This window comes from Onychostoma macrolepis, chromosome 05 (assembly GCF_012432095.1).
Source record: "Onychostoma macrolepis isolate SWU-2019 chromosome 05, ASM1243209v1, whole genome shotgun sequence".
Taxonomy (NCBI): domain Eukaryota; kingdom Metazoa; phylum Chordata; class Actinopteri; order Cypriniformes; family Cyprinidae; genus Onychostoma; species Onychostoma macrolepis.
In genome coordinates, this window is record NC_081159.1 from 8,429,704 (window position 1) to 8,451,377 (window position 21,674).

General features: G+C 34.8%; 1 protein-coding gene across 3 annotated transcripts in view; it reads right to left on the reverse strand.

Annotated features, from left to right (window-relative positions):
* Nucleotides 1-21,674, reverse strand: part of msh3 (mutS homolog 3 (E. coli)) — a 77,826-nt gene that overhangs the window by 30,915 nt on the left and 25,237 nt on the right. For all 3 annotated transcript variants that reach the window (XM_058775994.1, XM_058775995.1, XM_058775996.1), the window contains exons 9-16: nt 15,637-15,767; nt 9,929-10,037; nt 8,855-8,939; nt 7,490-7,599; nt 5,654-5,786; nt 3,567-3,754; nt 2,804-2,972; nt 398-462 (exon numbers count right to left, since the gene is read on the reverse strand). In XM_058775994.1, the coding sequence (XP_058631977.1) occupies nt 398-462; nt 2,804-2,972; nt 3,567-3,754; nt 5,654-5,786; nt 7,490-7,599; nt 8,855-8,939; nt 9,929-10,037; nt 15,637-15,767 (990 nt within the window). The remainder of the gene's footprint in view (nt 1-397; nt 463-2,803; nt 2,973-3,566; nt 3,755-5,653; nt 5,787-7,489; nt 7,600-8,854; nt 8,940-9,928; nt 10,038-15,636; nt 15,768-21,674) is intronic.

The window sequence follows — 21,674 nt, forward strand, 5'->3', positions numbered from 1 at the left end:
ATCCACATTATTTTATAATGTAGAAGCCAGCTATTTCCAGCGAACCTGCAAGAAATCATTAGCTGCTATAGCCAAATTACTAGAAAAATAAAATGCAGTCAACAGTAAAACTTTCTGCATTACTAACCAGTGTGTGCATGATTATGATAATAAATTAAAATATTATGATAACAAACACCAGTTTGCAATATCAAGCAGTATGAGGAATGGTTTTTGTCCAGCTAAAATAACTGGAAGCAGCCAACACCAGAAGCCTTGCACATTTGAGTTACAAATAGCTAGACCATTTGTTACAAATAAGACGAGAGGGCCATTTGGTAGGAATCCTCTTAAGAGTACATAGTAGTACATGTACTCTTACTCATAGTACATAGGTTTCTTTTTAGGGAGTGCCCACCTGTTGATTTTGACCCAGTCTGTCGGGACTATAGATGACATGCTGTTCTTTACTTCAATGAGAAACTGCACACACAAAAAAAAGAGACAACTGTCAAATCTTTGTAGACTGTGTGTAAACCTTGTTGAGGTTTACTTTGGTCATCATCCAAAGTCATACTCAGTGGCAAAGACTTGAAATTACGTAAAAACAATTTAGGATCATAATTTCATTTTAAAAAAAAGAAAACATTACCTTCACATTACAACAACAACCATAGATGTTTCACCACAAATAGTGCTATCCTCTAAAAACCAAAGGAATTGTTCACCCAAAAAAATGTAAAATTCTGTCATCATTTATTCACCTTCATATAATTTCCAAAACTGTATCTTTCTTTCTGGTGTGGAACATACATTTAAATATCTTTCTAGTGTGGAACATATTTGTCAAATATTTTGACGAATGCCTCAGAGTTTGGAGCCCAACGTGAACTAAGGGTGAGTAAATGATGACCGAATTTTCATGTTTGGGTGGATTATACCATTAAAGTCTGCCATCGTCTTGCTAATGATCACTATCAAATCAGTTCTGTATTTACATATTTAAGTTACAAACACTCATATAACAAAGTGAACAGGTCTGTTTACTGACCATTTGATGCATACTGCATTAAAAAAAAAAAAAGGCAAGTGCTTTGTCAATCAGGCAAGATTGTGCTCTAATCTGACTGGATGGCTATACACAACTTCTAAGTGTACACTGGGAAAATATATTGACATTTCTTTATTTTATGTACAACACTGTTGTGCTGTTATTTTAGAGAGTTTTCCCCCCACACTAGTATATTATTATGGTATTAACTTCTATAAATATAATTCATATAAAACCTGCCCCTATATCATATGTAAAAATGTGGCACGTAATTGTCTGTGTCAGTCATACTGTCTCTTCTTGGCCAGAATAAGATGCCAAGTGGATCAGAAATTTTTTTATTTATTTCTTTTTTTTAAGTCGTAGCTATGTTAGACTCAGCTAAAGATTGTGGGAGAAGGAGGGATGGCCAGAGTCTATACTCTGAGGTGGAAAAACTGTTGTGTATTCATGAGAGAATGGCAACAGTGAGCAGATGGAGAAACAGATGTGGAGCTGCATACAAACTGCAACATTTTAGACCCTGTCCTTGTAGTTGTCATCTCCTAGTAAGGTAGTTTTCAACAGTATATCTACAACAGAATAAAATGAGTAAAATGGCTTTTTCCAGGTTAGATGTAGATGTACGATGTAGAATAGGTAGTAATTAGGTTTGTTACTAAACAAATAATGTCACATAATTAGAGACAACTGATATGATATCTTGGTGTTCTCAGATGCATTACATACAACAGAGATGCCCAAACCAGGGTCTGTGGGCTCCAAAGAGAGAGAGAGAAAAAAAACATGCTTTTGAAGCATAACTTCATTTCTAATTTTATTTATTTTATTTTTGCATTGAAATCTAATTTGCAATGGGGAAAAAAAAATGTTGTTTAATTATTACAAGTAACAGGGTTGACATTTAAAGGGTTATTCCACCCCAAAATGAAAATTTTGTCATTAATCACTTATCCCCATGTCATTCCAAACCCATAAAAGCTTTGTTTGTCTTCGGAACACAATTTAAGATATTTTGGATGAAAACTGGGAGGCTTGTGACTGGCCCATTGACTGCCAAGTAAATAACAGTGTCAAGGCGAAATGGTCCATCTGCCATCAGTGGTTCAATCTGAACGTTATGAAGCTACGAGAATACTTTTTGTACGCAAAGAAAACCAAAATTTCATTTTGGAGGGTATCCGCTGGATGCAAACAGCGTAAGCTGTTCTGTGTCAGCCGTACCACACGGATAAGTTTTCTACGTTTATTTACGCTTTGATTTGAATGAAAACAGTGTACCTGTGTGGTGCGGAGACGTGGAGGAGACAAATTGATGAATAAAGTCGTTATTTTTGTTTTCTTTGCGTACAAAAAGTATTCTCGTCGCTTCATAACGTAACGAACCACTGATGGCAGATGCACTATTATTATGATGTCTTTCATACTTTTCTGGCGCCTGACACTGTTATGTACTTGGCAGTCAATGGGACAGTCACAAACCTCCCAGTTTTCATCCAAAATATCTTAAATTGCGTTCCGAAGATGAACAAAGCTTTTACGGGTTTGGAAGGACATGGATAAGTGATTAATGACAAAATTTCATTTTGGGGTGGAGTAACCCTTTAAGCTTGACAAATTTGTGCAATTTTGACAGCAACATCAAGGCACTTGTGCCTTTAACACAAAATAAAGTGTAGCATATTTGTGGAAAATACCAATAGCTTGTTAAAATAGCTTTGGTGCTCAGTTCCTGAAACTCATTAATAAGAAGAGATCCTTGATGCTTATTACCTGCTGGCCAGACACTGTGGTGTATTCCAAAGAAGGGTTTTTTAACACTAGGCGAACCTCTCGCCGATGCTCCATTATGTCTGATAAGACACTCTGGATTTCCTCTTTTCTGTTGCGGATCACTGGGAAGTCAGTCAGATCCACAAACATCTCTGTCTTATTTCCTGTCCTAAAAGGATAGGTTTGACAGATATTTTACCAGAAAAGCTACATACAGAATAAAAGCAATTTTTCTCATTTTTTCATATATTTATATATATGACCCTGGACCACAAAACCAGTCTTAAGTCGCTGGGGTATATTTGTAGCAATAGCCAAAAATACATTGTCTGGGTCAAAATTATAAATTTTTCTTTTATGCCAAAAATCATTAGGATATTAAGTAAAGATCATGTTCCATGAAGATATTTTGTAAATTTCTTACCTACAAAACTTGATTAGTAATATGCATTGCTAAGAACTTCAATTGGACAACTTTAAAGGCAATTTTCTCAATGTTTTGATTTTTTTGCACCCTCAGATTCCAGATTTTCAAATAGTTGCATCTCGGCCAAATATTGTCCGATCCTAACAAACCATACATCAATGGAAAGATTATTTATTCAGTGTGATGTATAAATGTGATGAATAATTCTCAATTTCGAAAAATCGACACTTAAAACTGGTTTTGTGGTCCAGGGTCACATATTTTATGTAGGGATTTGGAAAAAGGCAGGTTTAGGTGAATATTCATGAAGTCAAAATGTTTAAAGATATAACTCACTTCGCAGCTTTTTCATCCAGTACTTTTAAGAAGTTGTGGGCGGGGCTTAGAAGCTGAGGTGTGTCCAGTAGGAGGTTTTTTAGAAGGGCAGAGCTGAGCTGTGATTGGATGGCAGGCATGAGGGCTTGAAACTCAGCACTCAGGCGAGAGAGAGTGCTGGTGATGAGGTAAAATTCCTGAGTAGAGCACTGACAAGACAGAAAATATCAAAATAAACAGAAAAACATGTCTTTAAAATATAGCCAAGAATACATTGTAAATTAGGGGTCATATATCCGTCTTTCAGATGAGACGTTAAATCTCCGAGGTCCTGACTCTCTGTGGTCATTAAAAACCCCAAGGCACTTCTCGTAAAGAGTAGGAGTGTAACCCCGGTGTCCTGGCCAAATTCCCTCTACTGGCCCTTGTCGAGCATGGCTTCCTAATAATCTGCATCCACTGAATTGGCCCTATGACTCTCTCTCCTCTCCACCTGTAGCTGGTGTGTGGTGAGCGCACTGGCGCTGTTGTACTGTGGCTACCATCGCATCATCCAGGTGGATGCTGCACACTGGTGGTGGTCAAGGAGAAACCCCCCCCACATGATTGTAAAGCGCTTTGGGTGTACAGCAATACACAATAAAACGGTATATAAATGTATCATTCATTCATATCAATTTTATATCTAGCAACTTTCCTCCAGGTTCAATTAACCGTCTCTTTGTAAGCTCTTCAAAACACTGTAACAGATTTAGAAAACAATCAGTGCTGTAAACGTGGATGGTCATGTATGCACGTGTTTAAATGCGTTCAAAGTTTTTGGCAGATTGCAGAATGAATGATGTGTCTAGGCTCGAAAGTTACAAGTTAATATAAAAGCTGCAATGCTTATTTCAAAAGATTACATTTCATTAAATTTGATTTTACGATGTGAGCCAAACAGCAATCTATATAATATAGAGTGATTTTTAAAGATAAGTAGTATAAAGATTTTTTGAAGTATAAAGACTAAGAATAATGAACAAATTCCCTTTATTGTGCTTTACTTCCTTATGAATTAATAATAATATTTAAAAACATATATATTGATTACCAGAAGAAATATGAAATGCTTAGTTGTAGGTTGTAGCTGGGCATCATTAATCATTATATGCCAATGGCTTGTGCGTATGCAATCTGTAATTTCCATATTTTGATGACAGTAAGCACCAAGAAGCCAATTAAATCTCTGCTTGATCTTGTGTATGTTTATAAACATCGAGCCCATTTCCCAAAGGCTCAACGTTAGTCATTCCTACTAAACATAATGAGGCAATACATATCCACTCTCTGAGTTCATTAAAAACAGTGTGAAAGTCCCCTGTAGGTCTATGCAAAAACTTTCTGACCCTTTTTACAGTAAATACATTTAATTTATGTTGGAAGTCCTACTTTCACAGTCTACCACTGGTAAATGAGATGCAGAAAAACAAAAGAAAAACACAAAAATGCGTAAATACTGAGGAATACTGTTTTTTTCAGGGTGAATATTAAGTTTCATTCCGAATATTCAATGATTTCCAACTTACCAACGATAAAGTTTTAGCCCAAAACTACATATGAACCTTTTTAACACGTTTTGTTTAATAAATTCTAAATTTTGTTTTTGATGACTATGTTTATAAAAATGAAGGACAATGAGATGACAGAAACAGGCAGGTGAGGCGAGGTTAATAAGAACCTTCTGTCTCTACAAAACAATAATCATTCCCATTCCTGCTCCCACTCTTGTCATTATGCTAATAGAGCCATTCAACAGAATCACGCCATTAAGCACCTTCCCTTCAACCTCCTGCCTTATTCCAGAAACAAATGGAATGAAAAAAAGCAGGGAAAATATAGAACTTTCCATCAACTAAAATAAATTCTGGTCTTGAGAGGTTTTCATTTTCAGACAGAACATGACAGACACTTTTAGTGCCGCCATGGTCACTATGGTCTAAAATATATTGTGGTTCACTCTAATTCAAACTAATTGTGAATTGCAAGTGAAAAGGCATGGATTCCTGGTGGATCTATGCAGTAAGAATTGTTTCAAACAGATAGTGATTGTTTAGGTAAGGCTTTACTTTTTTGTGGTAGATACTGCAAAGTCCTCTCTCGAGGTCAGGTAGACGAGTTAGCAAAGACTGGAGAGAGGGAAGGACACAGGACTCAGAACACAAAATTTCTGCTACTGCCTCCTGTCGAGCCTGGATATCACTGAGAGAGAGAGAGAGAGGATTTGAAAAATAGTGTAAACAGAAGCAAGCAAATCAGTAGGGATTGTGGGAATTTGTCAACAGATGCTATGTACACAAACCAGATAAACCACTAGAACAAAATAAGGCCTGTATCAAACAGCACACCTAAGTGAAGCAGGATCGTAACTATCAGCAGATCACATTGTGCTTCTCTGCTGTATAATACAGTTGTGATGCAGTACACAAAATATAGACATTTCTGGATTACTACACCAAAGTACTTAAAGAAACATAATATGGTTATTAAACTTGACAGGTGTTTTTTTTTTTTCCCAGAGAGAATGGCCAGTTTACTTCATTACTTCATTTTACTTCATAAAAGCATATATTAAAAAAAAAAAGACTGTGTTGATAAATCTTATGACCAAAAGCGTGCGCTGGACTTCAATGGTATCAAAAGCATTTGTTTTGCAGCAGAAAATGCCTTTTGATACCACCGAAGTCCAGCGCACACTTTTAGGCATGTCTTGTCTTGTTTTTTTAATCGGATAGCACCGTGAGTAAATATAATTTTAACTGATATCTTGCTGCATCTTTTGAGACGTGACTATATGTACAATAAAGTTCAAAAGATTTTTTTTATATTTTTAAAACAAGGCTGCATATATTTGATCAAAAATACAGTTAAAACTGTAATATTAGGAAATATTACTACAGTTCAAAAATAACCATTTTCTATTTTAAAATATTTTATATTGCCATTTATTCCTGATCAAATCTGAATTTTCAGAAATCATTCTAATATACTGATTTGATGCTGAGGAAACAGCTTAATACTTTTGTGGGGAAAAAATGTTGAATTTTTTTCAGGATTTTTTGATAAATAGAAAGTTCAAAAGAACAGCATTTATTTGAAATGGAAATTATTTATACCGTTTTATTGCCTTTACTTTCACTTTGGATCATTTTAATGCATTTTTTCTCAATAAAAATAATTATTTATTACAAAACATAATGACCCCAAACTTTAGAATTTAGTAATCTAACTGCATTGCCCAATCCTTCCACAGACAAGACGCCAGCATTTCCATGGAAATTCACATTCAACGGCATGATAGTCTCAATTCAAAAATGCTCCCCAACATGTCTGTTAAGAGGTTTGGCAGGAAAATATGTGGATTTAAGATTAAATTGTTATGGAATCAAATATTTATATATTTATTTTTCTCCACAAACATAATCTGATTCTTTGTAAGCATGCATTACATCACACACAGATCCAAACAATCCCCCACAACCTTTAAAAGGCATATAAAGATGAAATCAGATCGACAGCGCCTTGCCAATTTAATTTTTGGGAGATAACGTGAATATTGAATTTGAGTAATAACCAAAAAGAAGAAACCTCAGATTAAAAACTTGCATTTTACGGCAGGTTATCCATTTTTATATGCAGTAGTGTTTTCCCATAATCCACGGGAGATTTTTCAAACGAGCCAGAACAGAATTGTAATCCCGCCACTGGCTGAAAAGAGGGCTGCAAAGTTCCTCTGTTTTCAAAATATTCTAGCACTAGGATTAACCTAGGATCAGAGTTTAGAGCTCAATATTATCTGTAGTGGTGTAGTGAAGATCTGTGCATGCCATTTCTATTCAACATTGCAAACACTCTGCATCTTCCATACTAGCATTCAAATCACTGATTACTGAATAATGACTCACATCACAGACTTCAGCGGCTGGCTCACCCACTTTCTTAACAGTCTCTTCCCAAATGGAGTTTGAGTGTGATCCAGAACCCACAGCAGACTGCCTTTTACTGAACCTGTGGTCTGACAGTTATGAAAAGGAAGTCATTATGAAACCCAAACCAACATCCTAGATAATAGATAAATCTTGGTTAGCAAAACACAAACGCCCATGTTATTATTCAGGCAGCCTTTGACACAAGGCAGAGAAAAATGGCATAATTATATTATGTTGTTATATTTACACCCTAATACTACATAAAAAGACAGTTTTACAGTGAACCTGAGAGGTAAAATTAAGTCAGTCTTAATATCATAATGTAGAGTTACATTTCTTAAACAGGATTTTTATTTAAATGTGATGTTCATTGTAACGGACAATGCATTTCTACATAATCAAAAGAAATGTACTTTGTACTGCAAAAAAGATTTTGGTAATAATCCTCCTACAGGTTTTGTCTGATCTTCACAGAAATCGAGTTACGTTCAGTCCACATCTGACAAAAATTGTCAAACGGATATTTTGTGCTCCAAATATGCCTTGCCTAGTAATTTGCCTAATACTGACATTCAACTCGCTATTACTAAAACTCACTAAAAAAAATGAGCAAGTCGTTGAAAGGTCATAGGTTTGAACCTCACATAGGGCCCATAGTCATTATTGCAGCAATATTTAATACTATTTTTTCTGATCTTACACTGGTTTATTTGTCACAGTTACAATCATTTAGCTTGATCTACTGTAAAATTGAAAATCTGAGTTTCAGCTATTACTATTTAGCCATTACATACTTAATATTTATAATTTTGTTCAAAAACTTCTTAATCTGAGACCACTAGCAAGAAATGCTTGTAATTTACTCTTTTATTTATATTTTTTCAGTGAAAAGATTAAATTAAAAAAATACTTTTTTTTTTTTTTTCTTTTGCTTTAGTGGCTGCAGGAGATGATCAGCATCTTGAGCCTCAGTGGAAGAACATAGGACAGTCACATGATCGCACACTTACACAAATTTACTGTTTAGCAAATTTAATTTGAATTAGCATCTAAAATGCAGAAACTGAAACGTATTTCTCATATACCAACACAATGTTTTCTTGGATTTTTGGACGCCGTTGTACATGAACAAGATTTCACAGAACACTGATGCACATAGACACTCCCCTTAACAAAATCCAATCACAAGTGATCTCTGAAGAATCATTTTAGACACGTTATGTAAATAGCAATGTTTAATGGCTGAGCACAAGTGATCATCAGGTCACCCAAGACGGATGTTAGTACTAGGTGTAAACAGTAAATTATTCAATCAGCCATGTTTTCCTCAGTTTGACTGACCTGGTTGCACAGGATCTCCAGGTTCTTCATGGTAGCAGCACTGAGCTGCATATGGTCAGCGTCACTCGACAGCCGCTTGAACGAGCTGCAAACATCACAACACAACCAAAATGTGCTTTCCACAAGAACAACTCCAGCTTCATAATTACATCTTTACACCTTTTCACATCTTTGAAAGAAGTCAGACTAGCAACAATACACAGTCATGACAAACTATTAGGTAGCAAGGCTCTATTTCAGCTAATGATGCATGTTAATTAAGGCCCTTTCAGAAAGTCTGCAAGGTCAACGCCTCTTATTTTTCTTTAAAGAACATGCTTAATCAGTCTGTAATTACAGGATGTTTCTGAACATTCCCACATCAGGGGTGACACTCTACTAGCATCATGATTCAGATCTGGCTCTGTTTCCCGCTGCTACGCTATACTTGGATAAACGAAGGCCCTTGTTAATACCTATGTGCCCGATGGAAGTAGGTGTGAGATGTGTCTACTTTAGGTGAGGAGGAAAAATAACAGAGTTTGTCTCCTAATAGGTTCACGCTATGCCACAGGATTCATAAATGTGTTTGAAGCAAAAGCCAACGAGAGAGGAAAGTGTAGGTGTAGCAGACGCTGACTCATTCAGGAAATACACAGTGAACACATAGTTAACACTTTGTTGAGTTTGCTATATTATTATTCAAATATTCATTATTACCACACAACAAGCACTGTCAAAGCACAAATCCAAACTAACAAAAACAGAAACCAAAGGGAAAAACAGAAAAAGGATTTACACAAAAATTAAAATTTGCCCTTTTTTCTGTCATCAAATATACATGTTCTCACGTTTTTTCTTTTTAAACCTGATGTGAATGACCTTGACATGATGTAGATAAATGTTTATAGGCTACTTATAACTTATTTTTGTCATTTTTGGAGCTTGACAGCCCCAGTCCCCATTCACTTTCACTGTATGGAAAAGAGCAGCAAGAACATTGTGCTAAACTAAATCATTTTGCATTTCATGAAATAAAGAAAGTCATGAGGGTGATAAATGATGACAAAATTTTCATTTTTGGCTAAACTGTACCTGGAATATAGTAAAATCTTCTCTAGCTTAAACTCAGTCAGATACTGGATCACAGGACCAAGACAGCAGATGATGGGGCTCTCCAGACCCATACAGAGGGAGTAGGAACCTATTTCGAAAGAAAAAATGCGTAAAAACATACTATATTATCTAATTGTTCTGACTAATGTTTTGTGCTTTTAGCATAAATGTGCAATTGGACAGACTGAGTGTTAAAAAATATGTTTTAAAGTTTCTGCCTGTCTGTATACACTACCATTCAAAACTTTGGGGCCATTAAGATTTTTTTTTTTTTTTTTTACGAAATTAATACTTCTGTTCAGAAAAGATGCATTAAATTGGATCAAAAGTAAAAATATTGGTAATACTTTACAATAAGGTTCATTAGTTAACATTAGTTAACAACATTAGTAAGCATGAACTAAGAATGAACAATACTTCTACAACATTTATTAATCTTAGTTAATGTTCATTTCAGCAGTTACTAATGCATTATTAAAATCACAAGTTGTGTTTGTTAACATTAGTTAATGCACTGTGAACTAACATGAATAAACAATGAGCAACTGTATTTTCATTAACAAAGATTAATAAATAGTGTAATAAATGCATTGTTCATTGTTTGTTCATGTTAGTTAATACATTAACTAATGTTAACAAATGACACCTTATTGTAAAGTGTTACCAAAAAATGTAGAATGTTCTATTATTATATTTCTATTTTAAATAAATGCCGTTTTTTTCCTGTTGTTTCTATTGATCAAATAATCCCGAAAACAAAAATATTAAGCAGCACAACCGTTTTCAACATCAAGTGTAATAAATGTTTCCTGAGAACCTAATCAGCATATTAACAAGATTTCTGAATTTATGTAAACCTTCCATCACAGGAATAAATTGTAATAATATTTCACAAATATTAATTGTAAAATGTGTGAAAATTACAGTAGTTTCAACCAGGGCTGCACGATATTGGAAAAAACTCACATTACAATATTTAGTTTTTCTGCGATATATATTGCGATTTGGAGAAAAAAATTAATTAAAAAAAAAATATCACCAGATGACTTGAATAGCTCTATTTGGAGAAAAGAAAAAAAAAATAAATAAAAAAATAATAATAATAATAATAATTTGATGATTGGGGTGATATTGTAGGTGAGTAAATCAGCATAAGAAATAAACAAATTAAAAGCATAGATAAATATAACAGAACAAAGATACAAATGAAAGTAGTGCTTTATATTTTTCAAGTAGGCTAGTTTTCAGGTACAGAAATTAATCAAAAAGAAAATAACACTGCTCACTGTATAAATTAAATCCATTAAAAATGTTAAACCTACAAAAGTGATTTTGTACAAAGAAAAAAAAAGTGTGTTTTGTTGTTTGATTAACATTTGACAGAAAACAGGAACATTAAACTGCTGTGAACCCATATACTGTTACACACATCCATTTTCTTTCTAAATTGTTTACCTTCACCTAAGCCATAAGCAATGGTGTTTACAAGGATACTTGCAGAGACATGCATTGTGACATACACTGTGTGCAGAATTATTAGGCAAGTTGATATTATGGTCATATTTTTTTGCCAAGAAAATTTTACCAATTCCAAACCACATCAATCTTAATAACTACTATTGATTTTGTATTTAATCATTTCTAAGTTATATGTAATTGTCCATGAAGGCTGAAAGTCAAAAACTCCTTATTTCAGGTGCGCTGAATTATTAGGCAGGTTTTCTTTTACAGATAAAATGAGCCAAAAAAGAGATTGAACTCAAAGTAAAAAAAAAATTAATAATTAAATGCCCATTAGAAGGATGCAACACTAATTCAATAATAGAATTAGCAAAGTTAAGGCATGATCATTGGGCAGCTAAATGCTCATTGGGTCAGAAGGGTCAGAAAAAACAGGTGGAGAAGAAAAGACACGTTAACTGCAAAAGAATTAAGAATTAAGGTGAAGAATTAGCTGTGAAACCATCAGGAATCATTTAGTCTCCAGCGCCACCATTTTCCAGAACTGCAACCTTCCTGGAGTCTCCAGAAGTGCAATGTGTCAGGTTCTCAGAGACCTTGCTTGGGTAAAAAATGCTAAAAAATAACCCTCACTTAATATGAATAACATGCTGAAGTGTTGTGAAATACATGAAGACTGATTTTGTATAGGATTTATGGACAGATAAGTTGAGAGTGACTCTTGAAGGACCAGCATCACATCCTCTTGTACCACTGTTTGAAGAATTTATCTTCCAGAATCTGAAAAGTAAGTTTTAGGAGCTCATTTTTATTCCATCTCCTATCCTAAAAAGTTTGTCTTGCAGAGACTGACTAAAATGAACTCATAAAACTTACTGCCAGATTCTGGAATATAAATTTCATGTTATTCATATTAAGTGAGGGTAGGGGTGTGCGATATGACGATTTTTGATCGTGGACGATAAAAATGTCTCCACGATCTGCTTTTGAAGAAATATCGTAGTATCGTGCTACAGCGCACATTCTATCAGCTGCAGTTCTTATTCCTCCGTCTCAATATACTGTACATTATTCGGATCTGCTTTAAAGCCTTGCCGGTTAAATGTTTTATTCACGTGTCGGCCTGACGTGCGTTTTTTCTGAGCCCGTACACCCGAAGCGCGCGTGCTAAAGCCTGTCAAAAAGCGCCTGATTACTGAACTAAGTTATCTTGTGCACTAATACTGTCAAAACACACAAGGTTTATGTATAGACTCCGTTGCTTATGTCTAAAATGAGTAAGTAAACAGCTGAGAGAAAACGGATGCGTGCATGTCTTAAAGGGGCAGTACTGAACATGCAGCCGACTGTAATTAAAGGAATAGTTCACCTTAAAATTTAATTTATGTCATTATTTACTAACTCGCATGTTGTCCCTAACCTGTATTAATATCTTTCTTGTGCTGAACACAAAAGAAGATATTTTGAAGAATGTGGGTAACCAAATAGTATCTGGTCCACATTGACTTTTGATAGAAGGAAAAAAAAAATACTATGGAATAAGTCACTGGGGACCAGCAACTGTTTGGTTTTCCACGTTCCTCAAAATAGCATTTATGTTTAGCAGAAGAAACTCATTCAGGTTTAAAGAAACTTTTGAGTGAGTAAATGATGGTATAAATATAAAACACTTTTTATTTTGAGGTTAATTATTCCTTCAATGTTAATAAAACACAAAGAGAAAAATCACTCACTACTCTTGACTGAAAAACGTTAATACAGTTGATTTAATAGGAATCAATCTATATAGTGTTTTATTTTTATATTGTTGATTTAAATTTCTTGAATGCTCCTGCTAAATACACCTATTGTACCTGAAAATAAAACACTGTTTTATTTGTATATTATGTGTATTTGTAATGTGTATCTTTGTTCAAATTGTTTAATAACAAAGATAAAATAATGACAAAGATTTTTATCGTCGCCCACTTTGGCCTAAATATCCGCCATTCTTTTTTAATATTTTTGTTATCTTGAAAGGTTTTGTCTTTATAATAGGGAAATTAGTTTGGCTGTAATGCTCAGACAACTTGCAAAATAGTAAAACCAACATGACAAAGAATCGTGATAAAATCATGAATCGTGATTTTTCTTAAAAATATTGTGATATTATATTTTTGCCATATCGCCCACCCCTAAGTGAGGGTTATTTTTTTAGCATTTTTTACCCAAGCAAGGTCTCTGAGAACCTGACACATTGCACTTCTGGAGACTCCAGGAAGGTTGCAGTTCTGGAAAATGGTGGCGCTGGAGACTAAATGATTCCTGATGGTTTCACAGCTAATTCTTCACCTTAATTCTTAATTCTTTTGCAGTTAACGTGTCTTTTCTTCTCCACCTGTTTTTTCTGACCCTTCTGACCCAATGAGCATTTAGCTGCCCAATGATCATGCCTTAACTTTGCTAATTCTATTATTGAATTAGTATTGCATCCTTCTCATGGGCATTTAATTATTAAATTTTTTTTTACTTTGAGTTCAATCTCTTTTTTGGCTCATTTTATCTGTAAAAGAAAACCTGCCTAATAATTGAGCACACCTGAAATAAGGAGTTTTTGACTTTCAGCCTTCATGGACAATTATATATAACTTAGAAATGATTAAATACAAAATCAATAGTAGTTATTAAGATTGATGTGGTTTGAAATTGGTCAAATGTTCTTGGAAAAAAAAAAATATGACCAGAATATCAACTTGCCTAATAATTCTGCACACAGTGTAGTTTCGCGCGTATGTGTCATTTCAGGCACAATTAGACACGGAGGTGAATAATTTGTGCATCTGCATGGCTCTCACCGTGTCTATACCAGTCTATGGTCTACACCGGATGCGAGTGGCGCAGTGCGACCCATTATAATCAATGATGCTGTCTACACTGGATGTGGCACGACACAACAAATCCCTGCCAGTAAACTGATGCCTCGTTCTATTTATGACGTACTGACACAAAGTTCAAATGATCTGCAACGGTCGCTTTGTCACATCCAGTGTAGACAGACTTTGGGGCCGTTCACATTGCATGCCTAAAATGCGTGGAAAACGCCCACCGTGCCGCTTTCTCCTTCTTTCCAAAGCGCTCGGGGGCTTGCGCTTTTGTGGCGTCTGCCATTGCTAAGCAACTGTGACCTGCACTCTCCACAACAACGCGAAAGTTTCAACAAAGGATAAATGGATTTCCAGCACTGCAGTAGCTCTGCTGCTAAATGCATTTAAAATGGGTATTTCTGTACAGCTGTCGCGTCGGTGGCTGTGTGTGAGCAAAGAAAACAATCAGTATAAATATAACGATCAGTATAGCCTATAGGCCTACTAAACATCGCACATCCTGCGATGTGACTATCGCAATGCGCACATCACACATTCAATGCTCAAACGATATATGATATATATTTTTTCCCAAGTAATTATTCAAGTTAACAGTCAGTAATTAAATAATTACGCAAACAATGCTTGGATCGTTTTTAGTTATCTAACAGCAGTTTCAAGTGTTATTATGTAATTATTAAGAAAATGAAAATAAAATGCAAAATTCACCAAATGTGAAACTGAACTACTGAAATCAATCAGATATAAATATTAACATAAATTGAATGCTTGAATAGCTTGAATTTAATTATAAATTACCTACACAATTTTCCCCCTTCAGGTTTAACTTTGTGTTCATGTTCATGCTGGTTTTTGCCGCGAATACTGTAGAAAAAAACTGGACTGTTACATTGTTTTAATTTTAAAATCTACTTGGTATTGAAGCACCGGTGCTTCTGACATCCCTATTTTCAATAAACATGACAGAAGGTGTTTGGGAACAATAATTAGACTAAAGACTTCATTCGTACGTGACATCAAGCTGCATTTGAGGTACAAAGCAAGGAGCATCAGAGAAAACTTCAGTGATGGCGAGGGAGTCTTTTGTGTGCAATTAATGGATCCCAAACAAGACAAAAAGGTGATTTAGTCCCCGTCTTGCCAGGAAAAGCCACCACCCTTTGTCCTACACATGTCCAGCCTAAAGGACAGCAGACATTGATCTGCCACCCTTCTGCCTACAGGGAATGATTTTTCAATTAAACACACTGACCTCACATCAGTTTGGGTAGACATCTCTATCCTAAAGACCAGCCGATGATTCATCATGACTGGAGGACAGACATAAAAAAAAAGACAGGAGACAAAGATAAAGCCATTTACCCTTTTCCTGGTTTCCCACAGCTGGATGAGGGGTGTCTCTATAGAAATCCTTGATAATTCTCATTGCGGCTGGGTATTCAAACATGGAGTTTTCCCGTTTCTCAATGCGAATTCGGTCATCTGCTTGGACACTGATAGAGGAGACAAACAGTAGGTTTACACAGGACAACAGGAAAATTACTGACAAAAAATTTTTTTTTGAATAGATGATCATAGATCATAGAGTGTTAAAAAAAAAAAAAAAAATTTAAAAGTTTTCCTGTACAGGTCCTTGAAGGTGCTTCTTCAGAAACATTTTTTGTTATACTAGTTGAAAGTCTCTTCACATTCCGATAGTAATCATTAAGTTAAGTGGTCTAAATGTATTTATCTGTATTTATAAATTCTGTGTAAGGCGTAGGACCAAGAAATGTTCGTCCAATCAAAACGCTCCGTCCAAGCGTTTTTACTGACTTTCCTACCTGCCTGTCAATGTATGTATTAGCACAGCTCTGCGCACCCTGTTCGCACAGACAGGATCATCAGCACGTTCACGTATGCTGTGCAGACAGAGCGACCCAACAACCCGATCTTCCTTCCTGGTATTGTAGCACTTTTACTAACTGTTCTATAAAGTTTTCTCACCGGTGAATGACACATGATGTAGCCCAGCGCGGTTCCCAGTTCTAGTCCTCGCGCCCCCCGCTCTGCATATTTTACATGTCTGCTTCATCAACACACTCGGTTCATATAACCAGCTCGTTAGAAGAGAGCTACTTGCATGAACCGTGTTCTCATTGACATGCTCCCTACACAGCGTTCATTGCTCTCTACTCCCTGAGCAGGGAAATCCGTTGAATTTTATTTCAATTCGGAACATTCACTCACGGATTTGCGCTGCACAGTGTCTTCACACACAGACGAAACTTACTAGAGAAGTGTGAAATAATATACCTCTGTAAATAAATACAATTTAATTTACGTCTCGCACACTTTAATGCCCTTTGTATGGAAAATATTCGCTCGCTTAGAATTGGAAACCGCTGATGTAGCCTATTGTAGTAATGTCTCTGGTATTCTGGTCTGTGAGCGTATATGCGTGCAGGGGGCGTGGCTTTAGACAGCGATTGCAGGAGGATGGGACGTTCGCTTTCAGTGCTATCAGGCTAAAGTTAGCATTTTCCAAGATCTCCTATTGCACCTTTAAGCTCACTATAGTAGAATAGTTATCAGTGATCATGGATGGATGATCTCCATGGATCTTACATGCTGATAAACACAGTGTGATGAAAATGTTAAAATTTAAATTTAAAAATAATTAATTTTGCCTAAAGAAAATTAGGTTTTTAGAAAACTAATTTAATGGATAAGCTAATTTTCACCCAAATTCTTATCTTAATGCAGAAATGTATATTATTTGACTTAAATATTTGTCATGCAATTATTTATTGTCTTTATGGATACAAAAAATAATGTAAACTATCATTCATAAGATTATTAAATATTTTTGAAAGACGTCTCTCTTATGCGCACCATGGCTAATATAACCGTATTTTAATATAAATATATTTTTCAGCTGTCATGACTCCAGTCTTTAGTGTAACATGGTCATATAGAAATTACTAATGTGCTGATTTGCTGCTCAAGAAACATCTCTAGTTATTATCAATATGAAAACAGTTGTGCTGCTTAATATTTTTGTGGAACCATGACACATTTTTTTGGATTCTTTAATGAACAGAAAAGTTCAAAAGAAAAGCTTTTTTTTTGTAAAAGGAATCTTTTGTAATATTACAAATGTCTTCAAATGTGATCAAATGTGTCCTTCCTGAAATTGTAATAATTACTATATTACAATAATGAGAACCACCTTAGTAACTTTAAAAAAAACAGAAAAAAAAAAAAATTATATACAGTGGGGCAAAAAAGTATTTAGTCAGCCACCAATTGTGCAAGTTCTCCCACTTAAAAAGATGAGAGAGGCCTGTAATTTTCATCATAGGTATACCTCAACTATGAGAGACAAAATGAGAAAAGAAAATCCAGAAAATCACATTGTAGGATTTTTAAAGAATTGTATATATATATATATATATATATATATATATATATATATGTTACAGTAAGGAAAATTTGAGGCGGGGATGCTTAACTATCATGAGAGTTATGTCACAATTTATTAAAAAAAAGTACAAAAAATACTTAATATTGATGGTTTCATCAAAATTAATTTTTTTTCTGTTTTGATTTTAGGATGAAATATGAGCTTGACATGTTTTAGAAATTACTAATTAAGGTTACTTAACATTCTTGTTACATAATAGAAATTATTCATAGAAGAGACGAATTCAGTTTTTTTTTTTTTGGTCTCATCCTAAATCTTTCAATAACAGTGGATTTTCTCAGTGCATTTAAGGTGCAAGGTCTCACACACACACAAACGCTTCACCATCAGTCCATTCACTTTTGCTTCCCCACCATTCAACACCACAGAGATCTCAAGGACGCAGGTTTTCTTTGTATCTCTGTGCTGTTGCTGGGGCAACCAAAGAACATATGTGGCCTATGCAAGCGTGCAGCCAGCTTTATCTTCCCCAACAGTGTAATCGACTTGCTGGAAAAAACAAATAGTTATTACTAATTTAAAACAGTATTGTGCCCATGGGTGACTGTTTCTACAAATCACAACTATGCAAACACTGTCACAAAAGGTAGCTCGGGCTCATACGTCTATGGCCTTTTTTCTTAACGATAAGATTTATATACATGCTTTAGAGAAGGCAATATCTTAGGTCATTTTGATCACCGTTTTGTCTTCATTTTAAATACTCTTGCAGTGAGAAATTAATTTATTCAAATACAAATATTTGATATAGTCTCTCAAATAGTTACAGTATACATTACTGCCATAAATCATGTTGACAACATTTTGATCCGTTAAAAGTTCCGTAGTTCACCCAAAAATGAAACTTTTGTCATCATTTACTCACCCTCATGTCATTCCAAATCTGTTTGTTTCTTATGTTAAGCACAAAAGAAGAGATTTTGAAGAATTCCGAAGAACCACACTGTTGTTGGTCCCCACTGACCGCCATAGTAGGGAAAGAAATACTTTCGAAGTCAATGGGGACCATCAACTGTTTGATCACCACAGGGTTCGTACAGAAACGGCAAAATGAAATTCCAGGACTTTCAAGGACTTTTCAAGCACTACTTTTTTGGTTTTCAAGGACTAAAATCAGAGACCACAATATCGTTATTATCTTTTAAATTCTGATAAATAAACAAATAAAACAAAATGGTACAAATAAAGTGCAGCACATGCAAATCATGTGATGGCTGTGGCAACGTGAAAGGATACTATGGCAAAGTTATCGCTTTCCTTATTCAAAGTGATTTTTTTAATGAATATATGATTGACCTGAAGAGTTAATTACTTCATCATACACTTGGCAGGTTATGAGCTATATCATGCTTGTAGACACTAGGGATGTGACAATACACTTAGCTCACGAGAAGAGACAAAATACAGATACTTAGTTCACTAGAACGAGAAAATATTTTAATACTATTTTTAAGAAATTTTAAAATGACAAAATATTTATTTTAAATCACAAAAAACAAAACAATGTAGTAAACATTTGTTAATGTATTAACTAACATGAACAAACAATGATCAATACATTTATAACACTATTTATTCATCTTTGTTAACGTTAATCAAAATACAGTTGTTCAATGTTAGTTCAGTGCATTAACTAATGTTAACAAACACAACTTGAGAATATAATACATTAGTAAATGCTGAATTTAACATTAACTAAGATTAATAAATGTTGTAGAAGTATTATTCATTCTTAGTTCATGTTAACTAATGTTGTTAACTAATGAACCTTATTGTAAAGTGTTACCGAAATATTTAACTAATCTAGAGCTGTAACTAACGATTATCTTGGTAATGATCATCAGCAATCTGATTTTTCTTAGTAATAAAATAGACGTAAGTGAAAAACAGGCTTTATATTGACTACATTTATATATAATAAATTAACGATGAGACGATAATAATTGGTTCAAATAATCAAGTAATCACATGGTTTTATTGAACAACACTTTTAAAACACATAATGTAATATGCTTATACATAATATGAATATAACCAACTTAAGTACATTATGTTTTATAACAAATACCTGAACGCCTGATGTTTCACTTTACAGCGTGATTCAACCACGTTTAAATCCATATAATTTTAATATTTGGCCACATGCAACTCAGAGCGAGGGTTTTAACTTTTATTTTGAAATAGCGATGTTCAACAAATCGCATATCTAGAAATATGTTGATCTGAAATATTCTCCTGTGTTTGCATAGGTTTATAAATTATTTACATTACAAATCTAGTGAGATAACGTGCACTGTTTTCCCAGATGAAAGTTAAGCAACCCAAACTCACAGCATATACAGAGGAAGAGTTTGTGGACCAAGCTGATGAGATGGAGACGCGCTTCACGCTTGTAAATAACAGTGCAACACAAAGTGCGTCAGACTTTATGTGCGTTCATGAAATCCAAACAAATAGAACATGCAATAAAAGACCGATTAATATAATGCAAGCACCTTCAAAGGTCTTACCCCAAAATCAACTTTATACTGATATTGCGAGACTGCTTTTCAACTCAAGGAATAATATCGAGAGATCTCGTGCGCTCCCGGAAGCCAGGCGAAACGGCTCTATATTTATATCAGACACGCTGCATCGATAATTTTGCAAGAAAAGATTGTTTTTATCGAAAACAAAAATTAACAGTAATTTTATATATACTGCCTTTTAAGCATTCAAGTACATTTCAAGTACTGTACCTTTTCATAAATATGGCTGTTTTTTAAGGGTTTTCCAGGACTTAAATTTCAAAAAGTCAAATTCAAGTACTTTAAGCACCTTGTACGAACCCTGTTACCAGCATTCTTCACAATATCTTCTTTTATGTTTAACATAAGAAAGAAACTCATACAGGTTGGGTACGACATGAGGGCGAGTAAATGATGGCTACATTTTCTTTTTGGGGTGAACTACCCCTTTAAAAATGCTTCAAGGTAAATGTCACATCCTTCCTTGTACAAAATGTAACAAAATTTACATGGTCATGAAAGATTGGGTTAAAACTTTGCATTATAATATTTGCATACATGTGTGCTGGTTGTATTTTAAACAGTTTATTCTTGTCCTCACAGCTCGCCAATAGATGGTTTGCTCAATGTAGAAACTATTACCCTCGTTGGCTGTCAAATACTGAAAACAGGAGGAAATTTGCCAAGTTATTTTGAGGAATAAACAACAGACAAAATCCTGTGATGAAGTGTGATTGCGTTGTGTATGAAGAAATTAAAGTAGTTTGATCTGTACGGCAGAGGAGCATTCAGAATCCATTTCAAGTAAGCAGTGCGCACTGGGAGAAATTGATGGCAGTGGCACCTTCAACACACCACCTGCAATTCCCCTGAGGCTCTCATTAACCCACAGCACTGCAACCACTCGGCAACAGTTGCTATGGGCCCTCCCGCACTATCACACCCCTGAGAACTTAAGCACACAGCACATGGTTGGCAGTGGAAACCAGTATACCTTACATTAGTCTGTACTGCTGTATAGTATTTACAGCAACATGAAGAATGGAATGGAAAAATGGAGAACAAATGTGAGATTTTAACAATGATGATAAACTGGCCCTCCATAATCAGCATTTTAGAAATAGGAAAATATGAAGGTCCTTGAAGTGGGTGCAGATTTTAAAGGGATAGTTCATCCAAAAAAAAAATTCTGTCATTAATTATGCCCTCATGTTGTTCCAAACCGTTAAGACTTTTAACTTTTCTTATCTTCAACACAAATTAAGACATTTTTGATGAAAACCGAGAGCTTTCTGACCCTGCATAGACAGCAACATAACTACCACGTTCAAGGCCCAGAAAGGTAGTAAGGACATCGTTAAAATAGTCCATGTGACATCAGTGGTTCAACAGTAATTTTATGAAGCAGCGAGAATACTTTTTGTGCG